The sequence below is a fragment of the Saccostrea cucullata genome, unplaced genomic scaffold (genome assembly GCF_032062105.1).
Source record: "Saccostrea cucullata isolate Sc308-1 unplaced genomic scaffold, CSIRO_AGI_Scuc_v1 ctg6642, whole genome shotgun sequence".
NCBI lineage: Eukaryota > Metazoa > Mollusca > Bivalvia > Ostreida > Ostreidae > Saccostrea > Saccostrea cuccullata.
Window position 1 is genome coordinate 32,089 of NW_026934411.1, and position 27,990 is coordinate 60,078.

Here is a 27,990-nt window from a genome sequence, read left to right on the forward strand (position 1 = left end):
GGAAGATATGGTACAGATTGCAAAGAGGATTGTCACTGTGAAAAAATCGAGTCATGTAATCAAATCAATGGACACTGTTTTGGGTCGTGTGATCGTGGATATTATATGGATAAATGTCCAACAAGTAAGAACACAATTTTGTTTCGTAACATAAATCATAACTGATGAAAACTTTTGAAATTCCTTGATTTCTGTTTATTTAATTCTACTGCTTGTACAATGTCTTCTTTAATTTTCTCTGTTACATTTCTATATTTAGATTGTACATGTAATAAAAATGTAAAGGGAAATAAAAATACACTGTTTTAATTAAAGTTTTATTGGGGGGCTTTAAATTAAAAACTAAAGACGTTTAATTTTATATATATATATATAGATGCATTATGAATGATTCTTCATCAGCTTTAATGAAATTGAATTAGTATAAAGTGTTTGTTGTGGGATATGTACTTTGTTTTCTTTGGAATTAACTTGTACATTTATCTTCAATGCTTTTGAGGAACTACAATTAAGGTGGAAATCTACACCAACTTTCCATTTTATAGATCTCTGAGTCAACCTTATAAAACAATAGTTTCAGCATTGACTGGCCGACATTAGCTCTAAAATTATTAAGAGCTTATATCGACCTTTCAATGCTGAAACCATTGTTTAAAAAGGACGACTCAAAGATTTATAAAATAAAAAAAGTTGGTGTGGCATTCCACCTTAATTGTAGTTCCTCAAAAGCATTGAAGATAAATGTACAAGTTAGTTTCAAAGAAAACAAAATAATTTAATTTCAGTCTAAATGACTTAGAAATGATTCATTAATCAAATAAAACTAATACAGTTCAGCTGATCGAGGCAAGAAATTTTATCCGAAATGTATCATTCTACCAAACCAAAAAATATACCACTGGTCAAGAAAATATTTTAACCAACTATTCACTCAAAGTGGAAACTCCTGCTCTCTGAAGTAGTTTAAAATATCAAAATAATAAAACCAAGAAACTCCTTGAGAGCAACGAGAGGTCTTCCGTCAAAATAACAAACCTTATATATAGTATTCTTGCACATAAATTTACATTAACTTATTAATGTTCGTAGATGAGAGACGTAAACTTTAAAAGTGCGGGGATCAAAAATAAAAATAATTTTTTTATGATAATAGCCCATAATACTCACAGAAAGAAAAATGAAATGTCAATCATTATTTATAAAGATGAAAGCATAAATTTGAGCTAAAAATAAATAAGACCAATAAAGATGTATGTAGGGTTAAACCCATATCGCCTGCGCTAAAATTTAATTTGGAAACAATCAGCACGATTTTACCAGACATCATCGATGTTTACTTTGTACTGAATTATAGAATGAGTGATAGCCAGGAAATATTTTTTCAAGCAGATTCACACTTGAACTTGTTACATTGTACATGAGCATGAGTTTATCAGTAACCGTAAACATAAAGAAGCAATTATCTGTCCCTGGCGAAATGATGTAACTGTTTACTTTATTTATTCTTTATGTTTTGCAACTTTTCCCCTTGCAATTTCTTTTGAAGATAAGATATGTCGATGACATTTTTTTTCCTTCACGTTTTCATTTTTTCAAGACTGCACTAGTCGATCTGTCTTAGAATTATGAAATATCTTTGAAATGTTTTATAGTCTATATTTTGAGGTTTAAAAAAGTATATTTAACACACTGTACATATAACATATCGTTTAGGGAGAAGTTTACACTTAAGCAGTGAAATGGCTATGACTTTTTATGTCCTTTTTATCCCTAACGTGGACTTGACCGAATAGTTAGACTAGTACGTTTGTTGAAAAACATTTCTCACCCTAATTTACGTTCAATACCATTTACCGGTATGTTCAGCCACTTGCATCAAATATATTAAAAAAAATTGTTTATTTAAACCTCATTTAACAATCTTTCAAAAATGGGTTTTCTTATATTTTTTTTTTGTCTTTTCAATTCATTTAATATGACACAAGCCTGCATGACAAAAAGTGGTCGCGTATTACATAATCTTATATTGTTAACTGAAAAAGCTATTTCTATGACCATGATTTAAAATCTTTTTTCCGTGTTGCAAAACAAAAGGTCGTTATTATCGTATTTTAATTTGCAAATGGATTCTTGTCCTTTTCTAGTTTGAAAGAGTGACAAAATCAGTTTAATTTATTGATTGCTCGTGTTTGTCTGTTTTTTATAATATTCATTACATTATTGTTAAACATCCCTTTAGAGGATATTTTACTCATATGGAGACACCACCTTTTGCCAGTTGAGAGCTGTCAATTTTGTCCTTTACTCGGTATAGATTAAAATATTAGAAGTATAACTGTACCCATCCTAATTTTGCACCGTCCAGATATTATAATTTTTCAACAAAAACTTCATTAGGAATTATTAAAGGTCTTCTTTTAACCTTACTAATATAATTTAAAAAATATTTTGAAAAACAAAAAAAAAGATTCAAAAATCGATTCCTAAAATTGGCATCGCAGCAAAGTTTAGGTTAAAGTAAGGAGTCGGGGCCTAATTTGTACAGGAAATATTTACAATGGCGTCACACACAATATAAGGTATTAAAAATACCACAAAATGAAATTATTTGCTAATTCGACCAGCTGGATAACTGTAAAATAAATACAAACTTACTATTACATGCAGTTTTGTCGTTTGTTAAATCCCACACAACGGTATATAAACGATGAATCGATTGCATTGCACTTGTCAATGTAACGTCATCTTGAAAAAATGACGATGTTTGTAGTCAGTAAGCTGATCAAGTCACATTTTTTACAAAGAAAAATGTCTTTTATTCTCAAAAAAAATATTATTTGCAACTAAATATAAGGCCTTTAACTTGGATGCGATGTCTATTTTTGTATTTTATTTATAAACTATCCGTACATTCTCCATAAAAATGATACTGTCATCTGTTTGTATGAAGAATCATTGAAAAAGTAATGGAAGGGCCCTAATAAATCGATTTATTGCAAGGGCATACGCTCAATGTATCGTCATTCTTTTTACAAATAAGCTCAAGAAGCATTAAGCTATTTGAAAAGCGCTGCGAACCTTATGAAACCTTAAAAATAAATTAATTATAGTGATATTTCATGTAGTTTACCAGCAAAATATTCAACCTGACGTCCAACAAATTAAATTTTAGCAATTAAAATAGGGAATATATATAGGTTAGCAGCACTTTTCACAAACTACACATAGTCTTGAGAAGAATTATAAATTAAACTAAGATTTTTAACTTGGTTATGCCCTTGCAATATAAAATTTATAGATGACCTCTAAACTGCAATTATAATTGCTAAATCATGTGACGTCGACGTGACAAGTCTAAATAAAAAATCTAAATGTGAAAAAATCTAAACATGAAGATTTAAACCACATTACATTTTTTATATCAGTGTGAAGTCCGAAAAAGAATCACCTATCCTTATAAAGTATGTATTTTTTAACTTTAAAAATCGCCGATATTTCAACTAGCAACCTTAACTGTGCTGCAATCAAGTAACGACAGGGAGTACTGACAATGATCAATGAGTTATGATTTATAATTCCTACCAGTTTCACATTTATATCTATTTCTCTAAATAGAGATTATTTATAGACAATTTTCATTTTAAAATCAGAAATTGGTATCTTTGCACCGGTTAGGAATTTCCAGAAACTTCCCCCGGATTAAATAACTTCAGATTACAACACATATATTGTTAATGCAAATTTCACCAAAAAACATCCGGTATTTTGAGAATTTGCGTGCACAAAACTACAGAAGAAAAAATAATATCCGTAAAGCCAATAAAACCTTAATGAAAAATATTCCAAGGTTTAATAATAATAATAATAATAATAATGATAATACAATGTTATAATAAAAAAAATTCAATGTAATGTGTATAAAAAGCTTTGAATAAGAATTGTCAAATATCTATCAATTACCATTTTAAAATTTAAAATAAAACACAATGGTTTAAAAAGTCTTAAAAAGTCATGAATTATATGTCAACAAATTTAAAAAAAAATGAATATATACCCAGGGATACATGTAAGTTGAACACTAAATCTGTCATCTTATCTTTATCATGTTTAGAACTATTGTATTAAGGCATGATTTAATTGATATATCAACTTTTTGTGATTTTCATGGAACGTGAAAAAATGGCTTGTCTTTTTTAATTTTTTGTGTCGAATGAGGTCTAAAAGATCATTGGTTGTGAAAACCAAACGAAGAGCCCTAATTAGAGTAAAATAACAGCAAATTAACAGTTTAGAATGAAAAACTGAATTAAGTGTTCATGAATTAGATGTTCATAAGGTTTATGACTTTTTATATTTTTATCGTACTGACGATAATATAGCTATGGCGCTAATATTTTAACTGTGGCGGAATCATGGCGCTGATTTTTTAACTGTGGCTTTACAGAATTTAACTGCGACGGGTCTGCCCTGTTTAACGACCCAAGGAGAACCCTCCGATTTTCGAAGAAAGCGGAAGTCTATAATTCAAAATCGCTAAGTGCTTTGTCTTGTAAATTATACCTATATCTAGCACATTCAAATAGTGATAGAGCTAGATCAGATTTACGCTAACCTCTTGACAAATTGATTTCTGCCAGATATCGTATACGCCAAATATAAAATATTTATAGCTATACGTACTTTAGAAACTAACTCAACATGTAAATATGTATGATGCTTAAAATAGCTTTTATTGGAGAAGGAACAACACGCTTTTTTTTAAATTTATATGTGACATATGCAAGTTAGCAATTAACCGCTACCTCTCTATTTTTCAATATTTTCACTCTGGCTAATACTTAGAAAATTCCATAATTTTTTTTTCAATTTATCTTATTTTTCGTAAACGAATTATCAATTTTTATGGGTTTTTTTCGTTTATAAAGTAAATGAACATATCTCCATGACTTTCGAGCAGACCTTGTTACTAATCACTGAAGTAATAAAATTATTTTTTAAAATTAAAATTTTTCTTACAAAGATGAGCTTGTAAGACCCGGATTTACCAGGGCAGACAGTAGTTCTGTTGATTACGGTGGATAACCAAGCAAGACAGTGGATGGAGACTTCAGACAAAACCCCTATATATACTGCATGCATACAACACCCGGATACACAGATGCCTGGCTTAGGATTGACCTTAGGAAGCTATACAATATCAGCTCTGTCAAGTTTTGGTATCGAAATGACGGATTAGGTAAGTTGTATATTACGTTTTATTACATTATTCTTTTTCTGTCTAATACATGATTATTTTTTTTATTAAAATTTACCTTTATTGAGTTGTGTTAAGGTCAGAAATTGAAAATGTGACTTTAGCACCGTTCAAGATGTATTTCTTTTTTAAAAAACTATGTGACAAAGTAGATGAATTCATAGAAAAAATGTAATACACCTATCCATACATGTAATTGAAAGGGCGGGCTGGGTTGCACACAGTACCAGATATATCGCATGTAGCAGCTGTGTATCACGTAACTAGTGTAAACAAAAATAATTTTAACATAGATATTAATAGAGGGAAAATAGTTTAGTACAAGGGCATATGCTTGTTTTTGAAGAAAAAAATACACATTAAAAGATATTAACTTCCTCTACCTAAAAGTGCTGCGAGCTATTCTGTGCTGTTTAGGTAAGTACTGAAAAGTTTACCAAAAATGCGTACAAAAGCTAAAAATTTCCATTTCGTCAAATTCTATTATAAATACCAATAATTATATGCAGAACGGAATCAGCACCCAACACTTTTCAAAATATAAACTACTTGTACCTTATTATAAGCAATTACATGTAATATTAAAATTTCAGCTCAAACAATACCCTTGTTCTTTTGATGTAATTCACACATACGCTTATGGTTCTCGCCATAGTCTGTGCATTCCTTGTCCCTAACAGCTCCAATGCTATAAGATGAATTCACATTTATTAATACTGTCTAGTATGATATACATTGTATGAAATAAATTATTTTCTTTTAGTTTTAATAGTTAGGTTAAATAGAGTTGATTTCATATTCATTTAATCATGTCAGTTATTATTAAACCAGTGAATCTACTTGAACTGGGTCATGTCGAGGCTAGTGACGTCATAAAAGACAATAGAATTTCTTCTAGTATTACAGTAGTATTATCGAATATTGTTATTCTATAAAATTTAATATAGAGTCGTATTATGTAATGAAGTCCACACTAGCTAAAGTTGTGACGAACTAAACCTGACAAATTCTCGAATTAAATGACTTTGTCTGTTTTCTCTATTTTTAGGACTTTCCCTTTCACAAGCATTTGAAGATGATAAATTAAACAATAAAATGCTTTCTTTGTTTGTTATTACTGGAATTAACGGAAGCAGCTGTTGCAGAAAAAAAAATAAACCGCGTAAGCGGTTATGTAAATTTTTTCTGCACTAGCTGCGATCATTAATTCTAGTAATAACTAACAAAGAAAGAAATTTTATTGTTTATATTTTTATCTGTTGAAATAATCACTTAAAGTAGGATTTAACATCAGTTCTCTGTAAGGACCAAAGTTTTACTGTAGGGCTGTGGCACACACCATGGGCGATTTCAATGAAATTTTTCAGGTGATTAATGCCCATACAGTATGACATAATCAACATTCAAAATTAAGGTTACCACCTTGGTTGCCATGGTAACGGACAAAAATAGATTTTGACCCCATTTATGCCCATTTCACACATAAAAATGCTATATAATTCATTTCATATGGTATAATCATCTTTATTTTTATAAGATAAATAATACATTATATGAACAGAACACATGGAGCAATATATTACACAAATAAAAAAAAATTGTAAATGTCACAGCAAATTCTTCAATTGATGGCTCAAAGATGACCAAATTCTAACATTTCGAAAATGGACATTTTTACCCTGTTTTTCAAGAGGTCTATCAAAAATTGCAACCACTATGAGAAAAAATCAACTGAAATTTTAAAAACACTATAATAATGTTATTCAACTTTTATAAAAAGTAGAGTGGGTATTTTATTCGTTTAAAATATTTTTAACTTCGAAAATTGGCATTTTGCCAAATAATTTGTTTCTTTTTCAAAATTTTACCAGACACTAGTTGTTTGATAAAATTTCTTTTTCAATCAGTTTTTTCTTTAAAATATGAGAAATCAAATGAATAATAAATGTTTTCAATCTTTTTTTAAAGCTATTAATTAAAATAAATCAAAATTGATTGTTTTATTATTGTTTCTCAATGATCCCTTACAAAGCGCAAATAACTCAAAATCTAGCAAAAATTAGCTCTTTGATAGCCATTTTTTATAAATAATTAAACTTCTTTGTCATGCACTGATTCTGATGAAACTTTCCCCATTAGTACTACTTGACACCAGAAATAAAAATATCAAATAAAATTTGGTTGCAAGGTATCTTGGTTGCTATGGAAACAGCCAAAAAATTTTGAAAAATTGAGACTTTTGGCTACTTGAAATCTCAACTGAACATTTAATAAAATCTAAGAAAAACCAACAAATTATTGTCACAAAAACTACACACCTTGTTTTAATTTTATGTTACACAGAAAATGTTTAGAAAATTATTTGTACATGTAAGTCAGTGGTAAATATGGGTATATTTGAAAGCCAATTTAAATACTGAAAAATGCAAAGTATTCACTAATTCTAGGCATCACTTGACCAAAATTTAATAATAACTTAAGAAAAACAATAAAATGTTTGATCTCAAAGACATAGGTGTTAGCAAAATCATTCTATAAATAACTTTTAGGGTTTCCACAGTTACACAGTAAAACCAAGCAAAATAAAATTCTAAGTTTGGATTAATGCTATTATCTTGAGGAAAAACAAGAAAATTCTAGACTGGCACATACTAGTATGCATCTTTAAGACCTTGCAACACCAACAACATACTGAAAACTTTTCACAGGAACTTTGCCCAGTAATCAATATTTTCAAATACTAGATACAAAATGGAGAAAAGGTGCTGAATTTAAATTGACTATAAAACTAACAACACATTGAAAAAAACCATTAATATATCACTTACAATCTGTAAACATACACATACTCATTTGTATTCTGTTTATCAGTTTTATTCACGAGAACATTATTTTCCCACTTTTAAACAAGACTTTGTGCTCTCAGAAAATTAATTCTCACAGAAAATAGTATTTTTTGAGATTAAAAAGAGTATTGACACCAATTTGTGAAAAATGTGTCTATTTAAAAAAAGAGTCAATGACAATGTTGTGAAAATAAGGTAAAATAATTGCAAAATTATGTGATCTACAGTACATGTATATATAACAACTTTAATATTAATACAGTCTTTTTTTCAAATTATTAATCAAGAAAATCTTCAATGTTAATATTATCTAAAATGTGTATTTATATGTCAAAATATGGAGAGAAAAAAATCTGTTACATAACAATTTAGTTCAAACATTACCCTTTTTTTTTTTTTTTTTTTTTAAATCAGACGTTTACTGTTACAGTAATTAAACTTAGTTATAACAAAGGCATGGGGACCTTCGAAATTGCTTTGCTATATCTGTTATTTATTACATCTGTATAAGGAATGTTTTAAATTTATATAGTTGGGGATCCAAGATGACTTCGCTTTATCCGTAAATTCACAATATCCGTGTTTGTACTAAACGAGTTTTGCTGTATGTGGTGTTATGGCTGTCCAGTGAAGAAAGTGGGTTTAAAAAGTGACACTTGAAATAATCATCTTCGACTTTTTCCCTGAAATAAAAAATAACATATATCTATACCCTAATTTAAATTCATTATTTATCTACAACATTTTTTTCATGTGAAAACAAAATTGATATTTTTTTCACTATCATGTATTTAATTATAAACCAATTGTTAGTATTTACACCTTGAAAAAAATACCTCAAAAATATTTTAAGTATAAACAATGGAAGATAAAAGCAACCTAAAAAATTTAGTGAATTTACCATCACAAACTTCAAAACTTCTGACCTCCAATTTCTTTAAACAGAATTCCCTCCAAAAGAATACTGTTTGGTAACGATACTGTCTGGAGTTCAGTTCTCATGCAGGATCACTTGCAAGTTTTCTGTCTTTGTTTATTAATTTTGTAACTGCCTCCTGTTTCTGGTATATAACCTTTGTGTTAAAAAAAAGATAATAAAAACATAAAAACAAAGATTATTTCCTAATAAGTTGCAACTATATAGTTCATTGTTGTATACTGGATACTAGTATTTCTATTTAGGGTTCCTCTATTTATAGTGCCTTATATGCAACTTTCTTGCATAAATCATACATATATGCATCATGTATGTTAGGGATATTCATACTATTTCATATATACATGTACATGTATCCAAGTACAGTTGCATAATAGCTTAATACATATTCAATTTATGAATTTGTAAATACAAGAAAAACTTTCCTGATAAAATTTTGATTGACTACTTGTAAGTTATATGGTGTTCCCACAATTAATTTTGAATTTGCTTGTGAATTAAGTATGTTAAGAGTATATTTCTTTTAATATATAGAAGAAAAAAAAAATTCTAAAACCTCTTTGTTAAAAGTTTTATTAAAACATACATCATGTGTTGACTTTGTTGAGAAAATTGAATTAATTTAAGTAACAGTGTACTTACAGTTGCTCATATATCCTTTATTGGTGTCATTTGTATCATTTGTAACCTTTCACAGGTGATGCTCCTGTGTCACAGTTCTAAAATGTAACAATACAATCATAGTAGGTTCTACAACCAATTTTTGATTCTTTTTTTAAATTACTGTATCCCAAAACTTTATAAGAAACAAGAGGCCAATGGGCCACATCGCTCACCTGAGCACTAAGGGTAGGAAAAAGTAGAAAATGTTTTTTTATTGTAAAGTTTAAATCCAAAAGAAGTCCAATGACCAATCATGGATTGGCTATTTTTTAGAAAATGATTTTTAAAGAATTTTCCTATATATATCTTTAAAAACTTTGGTTGGCCATTTTGGCCCCGCCCTACCCCTGGGGGTCATGATTTGATCAAATTTGAATCTACACTACTTGAGCATGCTTCCATATAAATATGATGAATTATGGCTTTGTCATTCTTGAGAAAAAGATTTTTAAAGAATTTTCCTATATATTTCTATGTAAAACTTTGGTCGGCCATTTTGGCCCCGCCCTACCCCGGGGGGTCATGATTTGAACAAATCTGAATCTACACTACCTGAGGATGTTTCCCCATAAGTTTCATCTTTCCTGGCACAGTTGTTCTTGAGAAGAATATTTTTAAAATGTGCCACTAAATTTTCATTAATTCCCAATTATCTCCCCTTGAATGAGGGCGTGGCCCTTCATTTGAACAAACTTGAATCCCCTTCACCCAAGGATATTTTGTGGCAAGTTTGGTTGAAATTGGCTCAGCGGTTCTTGAGAAGAAGCTGAAAATGTGAAAAGTTTACAGACAGACAGACAAACGGACAGACGGACGCCGGACAAAATGTGATCAGAAAAGCTTACTTGAGCCTTCGGCTCAGGTGACCTATAAATCATGACATTAATAAAAGATTTAATTTTGCTGTGGTACATGTAGTTATTAGCATTAAATTATGATGAATGTTTATTTTATTAGCATCAAATTATGATGAATGTTTATTTCCTTACCAGGTAATTTTAATATTTAAAAAAAATTCTCACCTGCTTTTTACTGAAAATGAATTCTCAATGTATCTTTTCATCTTTATTTTCATAGTTCGAACTGTATTGGTACATCTAAAAATAAATTTATTATTAATTATTAAAATGAAATAAATTTGTGTGAATACATACCTTCAAGCTAGGGCATATCATTTTTATACATGTATTTTATCAAAGTGTGTATATATTGCTAAAGTTAATTAAAAATTATGGGGTTTTTTTCACAGTCAAACTGAATAGAGCCCTATAATATGCATGTGTTTACGTCCGTCTCTAATTTATACACACTTCCCTAAATATTTTTTAGCCCCCCCCCCCAAATAAAACACACACACACTTAACAACAATGTAGTCTGTACCCGAAAACACATATTAATTTTTCATTTCATACACACAAACCTAAGTTACATCTTCTATTACATTCTCCTCCTAATCAATAGTTGTATGATTTTCAAGAGTAAGTTAATTATATTGCTTTCTAAAGTAAACACAAATTTCTACTTTTTTTTATACCTGTACCTAGGGTAGATCCATTCCTACTGATTTCCCGGTGTCCGTATCCACTGCTTTTTAATGTTTTCTTCCATTTGCATCATAATGTACGTATGGGTTTTAAATTAGAATAGATGGAATCCCTCTAGTCAGACTTCATAAATTTTGTTCCAATATTTCACAAGACCTGTCTCTTTCATTTTCATTAATTGATTGATGACTTACTTTGTCACTCACAACTTAAACATCATTTTCTCATTGTTTATTTTCCTGGTGTCTGTTTAGCCACATGATCATGGCACATGTTGTTAGAAAGGAGAGTCAACCATTTTTTGTCTTCAGTGCAAAAGAGTCAGCAAAGGGAAATAACTCTCGGTCAACTTTCATGAAAAGTGAGGATTTCAGGCGAATGGAAAACAACATTTAAGTGATTTACCCACCTCAAATCTTTTTGAATCTTTTAGATCTAAGTTCTATCTTACTGAAAAAACCTTTTTTATAGGTTGAAATTGCCTGCAAAAATTTCTATGCACTTGAAGAAATAGGTACCTTTGTATTCATTTTATGACAATCTTTGTGTAAATTGATCTGTATTATATTAAAACCCTTGAGTTAAATTAAATAAAATTTATATGCCAAGAAACTTTGATTAGTTAGTTATAAAATGAGACCCATGTTACGTTCTCAACTTTTCTACGTTTAGGAAGCATGGAATTATTTTGCATGGTGATGACAATTAGGTCATTTTCGCCATGGCAAAATATTTAAAGGCCGTTGCTATGGAAACCAAGGAAGCACTGTCCAAAATTTACCCACCTATAGTCTTTATATAGGACACTCTTTAATATTATATTGATAAAATAAAATTCCATGATAGTGCGTGGCCAAGCAATTTTGGTCCTTACAGAGAATTGATGTTAAAGATTAAGTATTGTATTAATGATGCAAACCTCTTTATACGTTTCATCGATGGAACAGCCACCGATCAAGGAATCTGTACAGGCGACATGCCTACTGTAGTTCATGCAGTGATTAACGCAATGTGTTTTCTGAAGAAATAGAGGAGAAAATATTTAGCGGATGTAAATATGATATAATCACTATGAAAAATAATAGAGAGGTTAAGCAGATGACCGTGTACGTCTACGTGTACGTGTAGCTAGGAAAATCCCCTTATTTAATGCAATTTACGTCATCAGTTTTGCATACCGCGTAATTCTACAAGTTGTACACAATGTGTAGATTCGCAAGCACACGTAGGTAAGAACTTGTAGCTTTTTAAACTCAAACTACAGAATATATATTTTTCAGCCGGTGTTTGGTATGAAGTTTAGAATTTAGTACGTACATCCAATGCATTTTTTTTTTTATTTCAAGTCATAGAATTACTTGATACAAATAGATTGTAAAGTGCCTTGGTGAAATGACGTTTTACACGTACCGGTACACGTGCTGTTTTTTAAACAGAACAGGATGATAGTTATACGTACGTGTAAACTCACGTCTAGGTTTACACGTACAAGTAGACGTACACGGTCAAATGCTTAACCTCTCAAATATTACATGTGCAAAAAAGTTATATTATTTACTTACTACAATTTTGCCTTCACCAAAACTTTCTACAACACCGGTACCAATAAGTGTTTTAAAAATGCTTTATTCTATCTGTGATATAGTTGAACATAAAATTCTGTATAAAATGTTTCAGCAAAAACAAAAAGGATACAAGGGTATAACATGCGTCTCTCAAACACAACCCAAAGTAACAGTCAGCAAATATGTTTTCAAGACGCTGGAAATAAAACCCTTCCATCAATTATCGAAAACAACTGCAAAGGAGAAGCGCAGTACGTATGGATTTACACTAATAAAAGTCTCACCGATGGAATAGTCCTGGAAATATGTGAAGTGCAGGTCTTTGGTAAGCTGTTTGTTCCATTAAAAATGCAGTTGTTTTATTTCTCATGTTATACCGTCAGGCAAAGTTTAACACTGAGTTTTTTAAAACCTATTTAAATTAACGAACAACCCTCGTATATACTTAGATGTTCGCTAATCTATTGAACGGGTATAACCATTCAAACTATGTTGATACTTTGTACAAGCAAAGCAAATGTCTTTATACGTAAAATACACACAAATTATATTTAAAGCCAAATTAGGGATACTTTTTATACTTTATTATTATTGTTATTTATTTATTTTTTTTTTTTTTTTTGGAAAACAAATATCTATTTTACTTTTTTATTTTGTCATGGCTTCAAAATCTGATTGCTGCAAAGAAGAAATATTTGATAAAACTTGATTTTCCACAAGATGTTAAACCATTAAAGAGTATCTTTATCGGTTTTTTTATATTAATCATTATTATCCAGATATGGTAATGGAGATTTTATTGGCCAATGATAAAAACAATACAATTCTAGATATAACATATCTGGCAGAAATACGTCTGTCCTTGTTTGCAACTTGTATACAAAAATAAGAGCAAGGAGCTGTAAACGTCACAGTAGGCGCGGAATCAGTGTACTACGTAATCCAAGGCGGCAATGCAATGTATGCTTAACATACAGGCCCTCTAAATCATTTTTGTCATATAGTTATATTTATTTGTGCCATGGTTACATGTATAAGGATTTGCACAACAGTCAAATTTGGCATTAACCATTGCTATATTTTGTTTGTTTAAATATTGACACCAACTTTCTAGTGAAGGGTAGATAAATTGAAATATTATACTATTGATTTTGAGGGATAATGCTATGAATGAATACATGAAGTTATGAAAATGTTTCGATGCTGTCGTCCGTCTAGAATTTGGAAGGATTTAAACCGATTTTTTGGTAAACATGATTTCATGGTAGCTTGTTCAACGAATTGTATGAGAAGAAGAGTACACTTAAAAAAATAAATTTGACAAGATTAATAGCTATTTGACCAAGAGTAATGAAATAGAAGCAAGTTAGAAAAAAAACTGGCACCCACGAAGAAAGCCCAACTAGTGTTTGACTGATTTTTATAAAATTCGTTACAAATGTTGTTCAAAGTTCCTCTCTAAAATTACTTGTAGGATAGCGGCACATCTTGTCCTATACTCGGCACTGCGTGCCATTAAGCATGTATGATCTTTTCTGCCAGCACCTACCGCGACACGGGACATCGTTTTTTTACGGTCTTATCAGAAGGACCGGTCTTCAAGACCAATAGCTGTATTCGTACTAGCGACGAAAGGATCACCTACTTTCTTCACAACGTTAGAGCAAAGGATTTATCCAATGCATTATTACATTTTTTAGATTAAACTTCTAGTATGCTTTGGAATTTTGATCAGTTTTAATATCACAGCTTTCTGTTATAATAATGAATGAAATATTATTTATGCGAATCATTGACTACATGTAACCGATGTCTAAAAGCTAGAGCAAACAATTATTTTAGGTTTTTTATTGCCATCAGGTTTTAGTTTTAGTTATGTCTAAATTTTCAGATATGGAGAACCCTAATGTTAATGTAAACGATATTCACCTTTGGCTTACAGTCATATTAATATAATTATGATTGTGGATTTTTGAACGCAACCTTTTTTCATCTTTGTTAATAATAAAGTTATTTGAAGGTCTTTAAGAACAACCTGATTATTTGACTTGCCATTAATTTATAGGATTAAAATGTTTGTTTTAACTAAAAATAAAAAATATTTATATGCCCCACTTGTTGCTGGGACTTTCCACTTACTTCACATATCTATTGTCGCGTGTCATTCCTTTGGATTCCCACACTTTTGACTATAACTTTTGTTTAGTTAGTGCTGGGATTTCAATCTACAGTAAGTTTCATGCAGGGTCATAGAGGTGGGACAGATTTTTTTTCTTGCCAGCATCTACTGCTACACAGGACCGAAGGACCGGTATCCACGTCCCACAGTGGGATTCAATTAAACACCCGACGTAAGGATCAACTCCTTACTTTGCAACTCTAAAGGAGACGCTCTAACCTCAGAGCGGTCTTCTTAAAAGAATAAAAAAAAAACAACTATGCCTGTAAATAAATAGATTCACATTTTATCTACAAATTCTTTTTGAACGTCAGTTCTTGTACATCGTGTCATAAATCCCCTTGAAATACAATTCACAATAAATAGTTACAGCAGCATTTCATAAATATTTTTTTTTTACTTTCCTCTAAATAACAGGTTGTTCGTACCAGGAAAGTAGTGGGCCTTGTGTGCGTTGCAACCAGTGTAGGAATGACTGCAATGACAATGGGGAATGTGATGAACAGGGTTGTATGATGAATGGTTATCTTCCTCCATTTTGTAAAGGTAAGTAAACACACCTATAAATAAATATCTGCATTTGAAATAAAAGTAATGCATTATAAGATTATAATTTTGTTTAACTTTCCCATACTTTACTGAATTCAGAATTCCAGTCTAACAAGAAAAAAAAAATCTTTACTATAAGGGAAAAGGGTGTTGAACTTGTGATAATATAGACATTCTTCAGGTTACTAGTAATCAACTTCCTCAGGCGCACCTCATTAACCACCTCCTTGTAAAAAGATAAGTCCATAGGTTGATTAGCTTTGTTTTTATCACTAAGTGATTGATTAATTTGTACGTCAAGAAAGAAACTAGAACCTATAAGCTAAATTTCTCCTTAATGAAAGATCAATATTTTCTGACAACAGCATTTTCACAAAAGTCAAAAACAAATAAACTGCGTTTTTGCTTTTGCCACCAGCATTCCGGTAATTGGAAGTTGTCTTAATGAAATATTGTATTTCAAAATGACATTCATTTAGTTATCATTAAAAATCCAAAATAGATGTGAATTCCCTTTAAATTGAAAATACATGGTTTACTGATAAGGATTATAGGCAGAATTGGGAAAATAGAACTCAAAAAAGCAATAAAATTAATCCTTTAAGAACATTGAAGCTTTGTGATAAATATCAAAGAATTGACTGAATCCTTGTAATCTTGTAGCAAAAATACTTTCGTGGGTATATATGTCCTTGTACGTTTAACACGTATAGAACTATGCTTGTTTATTTCAAGAATGCAAAGATGGACATTTTGGTAATGATTGTGATCATCTCTGTGGACATTGTGCAAATAATGTTACATGCAATAGCACGACTGGTTCCTGCCCTGGAAACTGTGCACCTGGGTGGAAAAATACAAGAGGCAGGAAATGTAATCGAGGTATGCATTTAAACTCAATAACAAAAAAATATGTTGTGCAGTTGATATCGATACCTTGTGACAGTATATATTATATTGAACGTATTGTCGTCGGCGGTAATATGTACCTACCTTTGCTGCACATTTTGTCGTTCATCGGTACATATAGTCGCCGGCTGAAAAGTTACACATGTATACATATTGTCGCTGGCGACATTATGTGTCTTCTCCTCACTGCACATATTGTCGCCATACCGATATAATGATTTTTTGATAGTCATGTGTAAATAATAGTGATGTGTCCCTTATGCCAATTCCTGTAGCAATTTCATGACTGTACATATTGTCTTCTTGTTCATATTGTCGCTGGCGACAATGTTTACCAACTCTCACTGCAAATATTTTCGTCCATCAGTACATATCGCATGTCTAATCTGTAATTTAAAATTTTCTCACACACTGACTCTTGCAAAAGGATTTTAAAGGTCAAATAAGGTGTTTCGGGGCATAATTAGTAAATAAACAAGATGAAAAACTTTATTTTTTAAACTGTCATTTTCAATGAAAAATTAAGAAAACCATTCATGAATATGGGAGTTTTTTTTCATATTCGACAAAGGAAATGTATCCAGATTGCCTACAGTCTCTTAGAAAACGGTATTTACTATGTTCATGACCTCTTCTTTAAATTAATATCAAATTTAATATAGGTATCCGGTTTACTTTTCACGTGATTTCAACTTGAATGTCATGAAAATACCCTATTTTCTACATAATTATGCTAAAGCCGTAAAGTACGTGAAATAGAAAGTTGAAATTGATTATGACGTCATAATGGATCTAGCACCAAAACGTTAGTCTAAAGCTATTTACTAGATCTTGACCTAAAGATATAACTAAATTTTAATTAAATATAGGAAGAGGGCATGACCCTTCATTTGAATACTTAAATACTCTTGATCGAACTTTGGTTAAAATTGCTCCAGTATGATCTGGGAAGATTGCTGCGTTACTAACTAATGTACTTATTTTAATCATTGATTTTTTTTTTTTTTGGGGGGGGGGGGTTGTTTCACATGTATAAGTAACAACATCTAACAAACAGAACAGCGAACGGTGACAACTTTTCATATGTGTTATAGAGATTTGAACACAGTTCATTTTTAAATGATTCCATGAAGAAAATTACTCTGAATGTGAAAGTTTAAAATGAATGTAACTGCTTTCACGTCTACACATGAATGCATTCCTAAACAAAAGCGTGTTTAAAATTATTTTAGAATGTGAAAATGGATCCTTTGGCTTAGATTGCCGATATAATTGCAGTGGACATTGTGCAGAAAGTAAGCCATGCAACAAAATTAACGGTACTTGTGAAGGAGGGTGTGAAGACGGATGGATATATCCCAACTGCAGTAAAAGTAAAGGATTTTTTTTCTTTTAAAACACAAAATCTAAAACTTAAAATCCTTCATTTTTATCTACTTATGTTTGAATGAAGGTTCTCTATAACTGATATATACTGAGTGTTTTTTGGTCACCTGAGTCACTCAGGTGACCTATTGCTATCCGTTTTCGTCCGTCGTCGTCCGTCGTGTGTCGTGTATCGTGTGTCGTGTGTTAACATTTGAACATTTTCAGCTTCTTCTCTGAAATCACTCAACCAATTTCAACCAAATTTGGTATAGAGCATCTATGGGTGAAGGGGAACAAAAATTTTGAATTTCATGGTCCCCGCCCCCCTGGGGCCTGAGGGGTGGGGCCAAAACCACTTAAATTAGTGCAATCTTTAAAAATCTTCTTTACTCCTGGACATCAAGCAGGCTAACTGTTGACATGAATGTAATAAGAATTGAGTCCTCTACCAAAATTGTGAAATTCATGGCCCCAGGGTCAGGGGTTCTAGTGCTAGGGTGGGGCTGAATAGGTTATATAGTGAAAATGCATTATTTCCTTAAAAATCTTCTTCTCTGCTCCTGGGTATTAAATAAACTAACTAAGTACATAGTTATGATGAGAAAGAATGCCTCTTCCAAAATTGTGAATTTCTTGGACCCAGGGTCAGGGGTTCTTGTGTTAGGGCGGGGCTCTATTGATTATATAGTGAAAATGCATTGAATCTCTGAAAATCTTCTTTTCTGCTCTAGGGTATTAAATAAACTAACTAAGTACAAAGTTATGATGAGCAAGAGTGCCTCTTTCAAAATTGTGAATTTCATGGCCCCAGGGTCAGGGGTCCTGGTCTTAGGGCGGGGCTCTATTGATTATATAGTGAAAATGCATTATTTCCTTAAAAATCTCCTTCTCTGCTCCTGGGTATTAAATAAAGTAACTAAGTACAAAGTTATGATGAGCAAGAGTGCTTCTTTCAAAATTGTGAATTTCATGGTCCCAGGGTCAGGGGTTGTGGTGTTAGGGCGGGGCTCTATTGATTATATAGTGAAAATAAATTGAATCTCTGAAAATCTTCTTCTCTGCTCTGGGGTACTAAATAAACTAACTAAGAACATAGTTATGAGGAGCAAGAGTTGCCTCTTTCAAATTTGTGAATTTCATGGCCCCAGGGTCAGGGGTCCTGGTGTTAGGGCGGGGCTCTATTGATTATATAGTGAAAATGCATTATTTCCTTAAAAATCTTCTTCTCTGCTCCTGGGTATTAAATAAAGTAACTAAGTACAAAGTTATGATGAGCAAGAGTGCCTCTTTCAAAATTGTGAATTTCATGGCCCCAGGGTCAGGGGTTCTGGTGTTAGGGCGGGGCTCTATTGATTATATAGTGAAAATAAATTGAATCTCTGAAAATCTTCCTCTCTGCTCTGGTCTACTAAATAAACTAACTAAGAACATAGTTATGAGAAACAAGATTGCCTCTTTCAAATTTGTGAATTTCATGGCCCCAGGGTCAGGGGTCCTGGTGTTAGGGCGGGGCTCTATTGATTATATAGTGAAAATGAATTGAATCTCTGAAAATCTTCTTCTCTGCTCTGGGGTACTAAATAAACTAACTAAGTACATAGTTATGATGAGCAAGAGTGCCTCTTTCAGATTTGTGAATTTCATGGCCCCAGGGTCAGGGGTTCTGGTGTTAGGGCGGGGCTATATTGATTATATAGTGAAAATGCATTGAATCTCTGAAAATCTTCTTCTCTGCTCTGGGGTATTATATAAACTAACTAAGTAAATAGTTATGATGAACAAGAGTGCCTCTTTCAAATTTGTGAAATTCATGGCCCCAGGGTCAGGGGTCCTGGTCTTAGGGCGGGGCTCTATTGATTATATAATGAAAATGCATTAAATCTCTGAAAATCTTCTTCTCTGCTCTTGGATATTAAATAAACTAACTAAGTACATAGTTATGATGACCAAGAGTGCCTCTTCCAAATTTGTGAATTTCTTGGCCCCGGGGTCAGGGGTTTTAGTGCTAGGGCGGGGCTATATAGATTATTCAGTGAAAATGCATTATTTTTAAAAAAAAATTCTCCTCTGATCCTGAGTATTAAATAAACAAACTAAGTACATAGTTATAATGAGCAAGAGTGCCTCTTCCAAATATGTTAATTTCATGGCCCCTATGTCAGGGGTTTAGCTATTTGGTGTAAGGAGAGGGAGGCTCTACATTACATAAATTCTTTGAAAATCTTTTCCTTTGCTCCTGGATATTATGCCAATGATCTAAGTATATATATATATATATATATATATATATATATATATATATATATATATATATATATATATATATATATATATATATATAATATATATATATATATATATATATATATATATATATATATATATATATATATATATATATATATGATGAGGAGAGGTGCATCTAGCAAAAAGGTTAATTTCATGCCCCCCTGGGTCAGGGGTATCGGGGGGGGGGGTACATAGTCTGAAAATAAATGAATGCTATGAAATTTACTCATTAGTATTAATCAACCATATTTGATGAAATAACATTTATGATGATAAAATTTTGAAATATGTGGCGCCAGGGTCCATGGTTTCTGTGGAATGGGGTGCACAATTGCATGGTTTAGAATGGAAGTGCAGTTTTCTCTTAGTTACTCTGATCTAATTATGGGTGTTAAGTGACTATCTAGTAAGCATTGCTAAGTGTATAATTATGATAAGCAGTAGTGCCTCTTTGCAAAATTGTGAATTTCATGGCCTCTGGTTTAAAACACAATCCAAATTCAATTGTTGGAAAGTTGTTACATGAAACTCAGGTGACCTATAAGGCCTGTGGGCCTCTTGTTTAATAACTCATAGAATCTTGAGTCTCTTTACTTGATGTGAATTAAACAAAAACAAGCTTATTCAGGGAATATCTGCTCTCAGTCAATAAAAAAAGAAAAAAAAGAATGCGCAGATTTGAGGGGGGAGGTGGTAAGGCAAGGGGATACTTTTTTGAACGGTCGAGAAGAGCTATGATCATATGGTTAAACATTTGATTGCAAAGTCTCAATACCTTTGTTGCCCGAAAATGAAAATTTTACTCAGACGCCACTAAGTGCAAAAATGTATAATCTTGACGTTTGACCTCAAATAAATAAAGTCTTTCTTAAATTATAGGGAGTTTTGGTATAAAATGTTATTCAAAAGAATGACAGGCTTCTCGAGATATTGCATGGGAACGAATGTGTTAAGACGGACAATATTTTTGAATTGATGAATTCGTCTTTGTTTTTTTTTTACTTCAAAATCAAAAGGTATCCTTTTAGGTCATGAAAAATTTTTGTAGAGTTTCATTTAAAAAGCGCAAAGGTTTCTCGGAATATCAACCGAAAACAAAAGTAGGCAGAAATACAGACGGACGGACCGATATTATTATCCCCCACTTTCAGCAGGGGAAAATATTATAAACAATGTTTAACTTCATATTTTGGTTTAATAATCTACATTCAGTTTCAGACATCTTGCTATTTCTTGCACAACGTAAAAGTCACTCTATTTTCCCCTGCAGTATTTTTTTGCAATTACTTTATGGTTAAAGAGAATATTAAAACAATCTTTGTGTTAAATTTTCGTTATTAATATATTTTGAAGAGATTGTCTTCTCAATGTTTTGATAAAGAATAAAGTAACCCTTCATACGCAAACAACAGAGAAATATTTAAGGAATGACTCTAATTTTTGGCCAAATTATTCGATGATAATCTGTTTTGGGTCAGTTTACGCTTTATAATCTGCGAATCATCGAATCGGATGAAATAATATATATGTAACCAAGCGGAGATGGAAAACGCAGGTTCAGTTTGATAGATTTATTTGGAAATGAAAAAGCAATGGCAGATCTACAAATACAAAAACATATATATACAATATCATAATACACATAGACAAAATACTTTTATTTCCTATTCACTTCAAAAATAAGAAAATTTAAGTTTACTAAGCCCAAAACGTCAATTTCATAGTTTCAAATACCTTTCTCTCAAAAATATGAAAAATACTTGAGATTATAACTTGGACTTAATAGATAAAATACAAAAATTTAATAGACTAAGAAAATTACCTTTCAAGTGGTGACAACAGGCAGCTGGTAATAGGTAAGTTAAATTTCCCGCACTGACAGGGATGGGCCCATGCCTCAGTATTTATAGCAGAAAAACCGGTTAAACAAGACGGTACACATTTACTGGCCAATGAGATTTTGTGAGTAGAATTCATGAATGGAGACTACTACCAAATATGGCATAAAGTAAATTATGGCTCAGTAATTTATTCAATAAAGATAAAAAATTATTTTAAATAAATATGACTCTGCCACATATAATTGTACAATATTTCAAAAGATGTATGGAGGCTTTCCCTAAACCGACATCTAACACGCATAAGACATTTCTTGACAAGTTTATACACATTATAAATGCAAGTACATTTTATTTCATATATCGTTTATATTTGAGCTATCTAATTATGTAAACATTGTAGAAAATCATTTGGCCACACCTTTACGCGCAAAGCCGTTTTGAGTTCTTAATTTAGTAAATTTTGACAGCTTCCTCTTTACAGAAAGTTTCATTCTGATCTTATATGAAATTGAAATTAATGTACTTCAAAACCCAAGTTACAATAACATATATAATTTAGGTTACAACAAAAACATGGTTATATTTCAATTAGTGATACAGGTGTAAAAGCCTAGCTACTTTCATTGTACAACCGCATGTTTGCACAGAAATGCAAACATAAGCTACAAATTCTTTCATTTATGAAGACGTAAAAGCTTAACCGCTCTTGTGACGTCAAACACCGCTGCTCTGACTCCAACGACATAGATCTGCCTTCTTTCTTATATAGAAAATGCTGTTCGAGCAAACATTTGTATAATTGAAATGACAGGGTATCTTCCGTAAAATAGTACTACTTTTTTACAGGCTGTATTGATGGTTCTTACGGCAAGAATTGTAGTCGTCACTGTGGACATTGTTTAAACAAAGTTACCTGTCATCACGTGACAGGTTATTGTCCAAATGAACTCTGTGAACCAGGATATAAAGAAAGGGGATGTAATGAAGGTAAATATTGTGATCCATGTAAAGTGTATACTAGATGTGACAATCAAAATAAATAATTAAAAAGAAATAATTTTCAATTATTTCTTTTTTCAGAATGTGAAAACGGATATTTTGGCAATAACTGTAGAGAAGCATGTAGTGGACATTGTGCAGGGAATGTGCCATGCAATAAAACTGACGGTACCTGTCCAGGAGTATGTGCAGATGGGTGGATGAAACCCCGGTGCAATGAAAGTAAGGTTGTTGAATGCATTACTAACAGAACAATCTAAATGGTTATGATTCCAATATTTTGCGACTGTGTTTTTTATATAGACATATTGTACACTTTTCTCGGAAAACCTTTATGATTTTCCTACATGTGTCATCAGCATAATTGTTTACTCTTAAAATCTGAAAAAAATAAAGACCAGTCCAGAATTTTGATATTTAGAAGTACATCATACCTTGGATGAAAGTTTTCAATTATATCTTTCAGCCTGTCCAAATGGTTTTTACGGCAAGAATTGTAATATTCCCTGTGGACATTGCTTGAACAAAACAAGCTGTGATCACGTGACAGGTCACTGTCCTTCTGGACATTGTGAAGCAGGGTATAAATTTAATGAAAAGAAATGTGATGAAGGTATATATGCCAATGAAGTTATTATTACTCTTACAACATAACGATTGAAAAAAAACCTATGCTTTTAATCTTAAAATCACCAATATGTTCTATTTCAGAATGTGATGCCGGTACTTTTGGATACTACTGTAGGGGAAATTGCAGTGGACATTGTGCAGGGAATATGACATGCAATAAAACTGATGGTACTTGCCCTAGAGGGTGTGCAGATGGATGGAGAGATTCCTCTTGCAGAGAAAGTAAAAATGAAATTCGATATTTATAAATAGTAAAGTAAACATGCATCTTTATAAAATCGTTTTTTTTCATTTATTATATATAAACAAATTAAGAGCATCGAAATTAGACTTTCTGTTTGTAACGTATGCATTTTTAAACATAAGGTATTAATAATAAAAAAAAATATGTTTCACAATTGCTATTAAAAGTCAAAATCAGCAAGCATCGAGCATTTAGTTAAAGAATATGGAAAGTGGCATAGAAACAGATTTGGTTAAAACTCATAAATAAATTTTCAGAACAAAGGGTATGATAGAAAAAAGCAAGCAAAAATAATTTTTCTCATTGTTGCTATGGAAACCACGCGCCTTTTAGATGGCGTGTTTTGTACTTTATCATGACACTTGAATTTATGGTTAAACAAATACTTTTTTATTAATAGTCATTAAAAAAGCTTTTTAAACTATTATTTTATTTATATAAATACACTCTATTTTAGCAACTGTTGATTATTGAAATTCTCTTCACCTTTTGATAAATATAACTAGTTTTTGGAGGTTAATTTTGCTTTAAAAAAACAGCGAATTTGAAGTACTCTATAAGAAATCTACAACCACATTAAAGCATATCAACATGAAATATTTATTAAGCAGTATTTGTTCTAGAAAAATCAAGAAAAAAAATCTGCAGGCAACTAACGCATTTATATATGATAACTGATTTAAATCCATAATTTTCTGTCACTTTTGCTTCAAATTACCCCTTTGGTATAGCTCTCTAACATAGGAGGAATAAACGGTAGTTTGCTTACAATGTTTGCAATAACAAAGTACAGAAAACTAGCAGCAAATAACAAATTTGGAGCAATCTGAGCCTCAGTTTTGGCGTTTTCATGGGTCTTAATTATGGTGAGTGATTGCAATTTTTACAATATGCGATTACAACAGTTACTGAAGAATGTATAGCATAAATTGATAATATATAACACTTGGCAAGTGTTTTTGCACATTTTAATTGAATTCTAATTGATTATATATGTTAGCAATATTTTAGTATTTTATAACTAAAAAAAAAAGATTATGCATGGCCTGAGGAACCAAAAGTAGGGGGGGGGTATGCCCCCCTCCCCCCTATAAAATTGCCGATATTAAACTATATAATTTGAGCAAATGAAATTAAACCCCCCAACTTGTTTCTGCAGGCCTAACGTGAAAAAGTTGGTCATGATCGGTCACATAACTGTATCCCAAATTATCAAGTTTGATTTGAATTTAGTTTGATTTGAATTTGTTGTATTCACGGTATGTGTATGTAACCAAAGTCACTCACAAGCTATAATGATTATAACTGATAGTCGGGTAAATAAAAATTTTGTATAGTAGATATCTTTATTTACCATTTTAGATAATACCTGCTTTTATATGAAAAATTATGAATTTATGAAAACCAACACCATTATGAAATATTTGAAAAATGGATTGACCTTTGTTATGGCGTCCGTAAAAAAATGAAAAAGGGGCAGATGGTTAACTCTGTACTTATTTTAGTTTAGGAAAGGGGATTACCTTGGAAGTATTGTGATATAGACAACTGTTTTATGTAGTGGACTAGTGGTAACTGAATTTTATATATATATACCACAGTAACATAATGAATTAAAAAAAAATTGCTGATGTCATCCAGTGTTTACTAATAAAAGGAAATTCATATTCAGCTAACATTTTCTCCGATACCACTGAGCTAATTTTAAGTTACCTAGGTTCAAATAATAAGAAACATTAGATTTAAAGCACGTAAATTTATAAAAATGAATATCTTTACTCCATTTTTTCTTGGGGGTGGGGGGGGGGGGTTATTGGAAAGAAATAAAAAAACATAATTTAGAGTTTTGACAAAACCTAAAACCAGTTGACCTTTTTTATTACAAGTTTTTAAATTTAAAGAGTATCTAAAATCAATACGGTCTCAACTTTGAATCCAACTCGGAAAGAAGCAGAAACAGATCTGGATGACCTGATATAAAATTAGACAAGAAAAACATTTAAATAATACATTTAGTAAAAACGATAACTTTTTAAAATAAAATGATAAACCATTGAGATTTCTTGGAATTTATTTGATTCCAATAAACATGCTTTGCATTCATCATCATTGCTTAAGCTCAATTAGAAATGGTTCCTAGTATATGAAGGCAAAGCTGTAGAATATTATTACATTTTAATTTTATCACTTTTTCAGATCATGAGAATACCTGATTACAGTACAGACCATTGATGCTGAAAGTGTTAATAAAAATGATCAATCTAAAAGTAACGTTTTTGTTTGTCTGTTAGCATTTTTTTTTATTGATGTAAATCTAAGAACCATCAATTTTTGGCATGTAGATTCATAATTAGATAGTAGAAGAATCTGAAACATATCTTTATATTCTGCATTTTGAATATCATAATTAAAACAATGTCAATATAAAATGATCAATCAATTAATTTCAAAACTGACAAAATGTTTTCGGAGAAAAAAAAGAGGGCTATAATTTAAAGTCAGATGACACGATCTTCAAATTTATGTTTTGTATCTCTAGGTATTTTTTAAAGAAATATTCATTTTTGTCATTCTCTGCTGATTTCTACATTGTTTTCAAAATGTTTTTAAATATAAGTACAACAAAAATTTCTTTATATGCCATTCAAAAGATTACCTATAAGGGTTATTATGAAATATTTTTTAGGGTCATTTCAAGTTTAGACATTTATATATATATAGATATATAGCCCTTCCAGATTTTTATTTTAGGTACCAGTAGCTACTGAGGCCTTAGCTGTTTTGCCATTTTGTTCCTTAATTAAGACAGCAGGAGAATATATCATTGGTTCAAGACCAAAGTCATTCGTTCTTGACAGACATGGTATCGTTTTTGAAAGTGCATAGAGTGGGATAGGCATAAAAAAATTGCAAGAAAAAAAGTGGGGAAATTCTCCAAACTCGGGGGGGAGGGGGTTAAACATCAGGTTATTTTGAAAAAAAGGTGGATGGGGGATGTCATCCCCTCCCCCCCTACCCAAGCCAAACCTGATGCTACACGCTTGATTGATATGGTTTAACTTAAAAATTATGTTAGCTGTCATATATAGTGACTCTCTTTCATAAATTAGAGTTATTGTGAGCAAGCTAATAAAATGATACCCACCCTCCTGCTATTGCATTAAAGATATCCGATCCTCAATCTAAAAATTTCCTAAAAATTAATATTAAATTTAAAATGCATAATTATGAAGCTTAAAAATGAAATTTTTTCATGCAACAATTTTCATTTTATTCATCTTTATATGATTCAAGGTTTTTTGGAAGTCTTAGAAAAGGTCATACAAAAGTTAATAATTTTAGTTCATTTTACTTTAATTCTATAAAAGGAAAAAATAAATACAGTTTTAGAGAAATAAGATTTCTTGAATTGAGCCTTAGATACCAATGCTAATTAGCATGATATGGAATTAGAAGTGATTTGTAATGTTTTGCAATGATAGCAGAAGCATTTTACACTGTGTATTGTATAATACATGAAGGAAATAGAAGACATAGAATGTCAAATAAGTATAAAAAACATGACAATGTCTCTGAATGTCTGGATACCTATTGTTTTTTTAACCTAAAATATATTTGTTGATCAATATGCAAATAGAAAATGCATAACTGATATTCATAATCGCCTTTTCTGCATAAATATTGGAGATTTGACAATTTTCCCTATGTAACATGATTATCTTTAATGTTTAACTATAAAGAAAAACTGTGGGTAAATTCACATTACTTTGTGGATTCAGAGATATTTTTATGAGTATTTTCAATTACTTAACAACTAATTTTATGAACCTGAGGATCGGACTACCTTAAATGTTTTTTATTACAAAAAGGTCCAAATATTAATTTAAAACCTTTCTAAAATGTTCTAGTGCAGATATATATACATACCCAAATGACTATGACATATACTCAAGTCATAGGTAGTAAAACCATTGTGTTGAGCACAAACTTCCAATTTCTCTTCATTCGAAGTTAAATATGTAAATGTGCTAAACTCATATAGTACACTTTTACTGCAGTGACCTTGAAAAAGCTATGTCCATGATACAAGGTCAAACATGTCCAAATGAACTTTTGTCAAGGTCATGACATTTTTAAACCACAGCTCAAAAGTAATCCCCGAGATGAAACTT

At 31.2% G+C, this 27,990-nt stretch overlaps 1 protein-coding gene and 1 long non-coding RNA gene across 4 annotated transcripts; one reads left to right on the top strand and one right to left on the bottom strand.

Moving 5' to 3' along the window:
• LOC134240639 (multiple epidermal growth factor-like domains protein 10) lies at positions 1 to 24,055 on the top strand. Its single transcript, XM_062722713.1, has 10 exons — positions 1 to 124; positions 5,021 to 5,236; positions 12,923 to 13,135; positions 15,407 to 15,535; positions 16,274 to 16,420; positions 17,680 to 17,820; positions 22,792 to 22,932; positions 23,026 to 23,166; positions 23,411 to 23,557; positions 23,656 to 24,055. The coding sequence occupies exons 2-10, from the start codon at positions 5,134 to 5,136 to the stop codon at positions 23,820 to 23,822; spliced, it is 1,329 nt and encodes a 442-aa protein (XP_062578697.1). The 5' UTR covers positions 1 to 124; positions 5,021 to 5,133; the 3' UTR covers positions 23,823 to 24,055.
• Positions 8,567 to 11,333, bottom strand: LOC134240640 (uncharacterized). Of its 3 annotated transcripts, XR_009986489.1 has the most exons (5): positions 11,236 to 11,333; positions 10,723 to 10,797; positions 9,680 to 9,756; positions 9,027 to 9,173; positions 8,567 to 8,783 (listed from the first exon to the last, which is right to left on the bottom strand). It is a non-coding gene; the product is annotated as an uncharacterized LOC134240640 (long non-coding RNA). The 3 variants fall into 3 exon arrangements; XR_009986487.1 differs by lacking the exon at positions 11,236 to 11,333 and having other exon boundaries at positions 10,723 to 11,003; XR_009986488.1 differs by lacking the exon at positions 11,236 to 11,333 and having other exon boundaries at positions 9,002 to 9,173; positions 10,723 to 11,003.
• Positions 24,056 to 27,990: the final 3,935 nt, after the last annotated feature.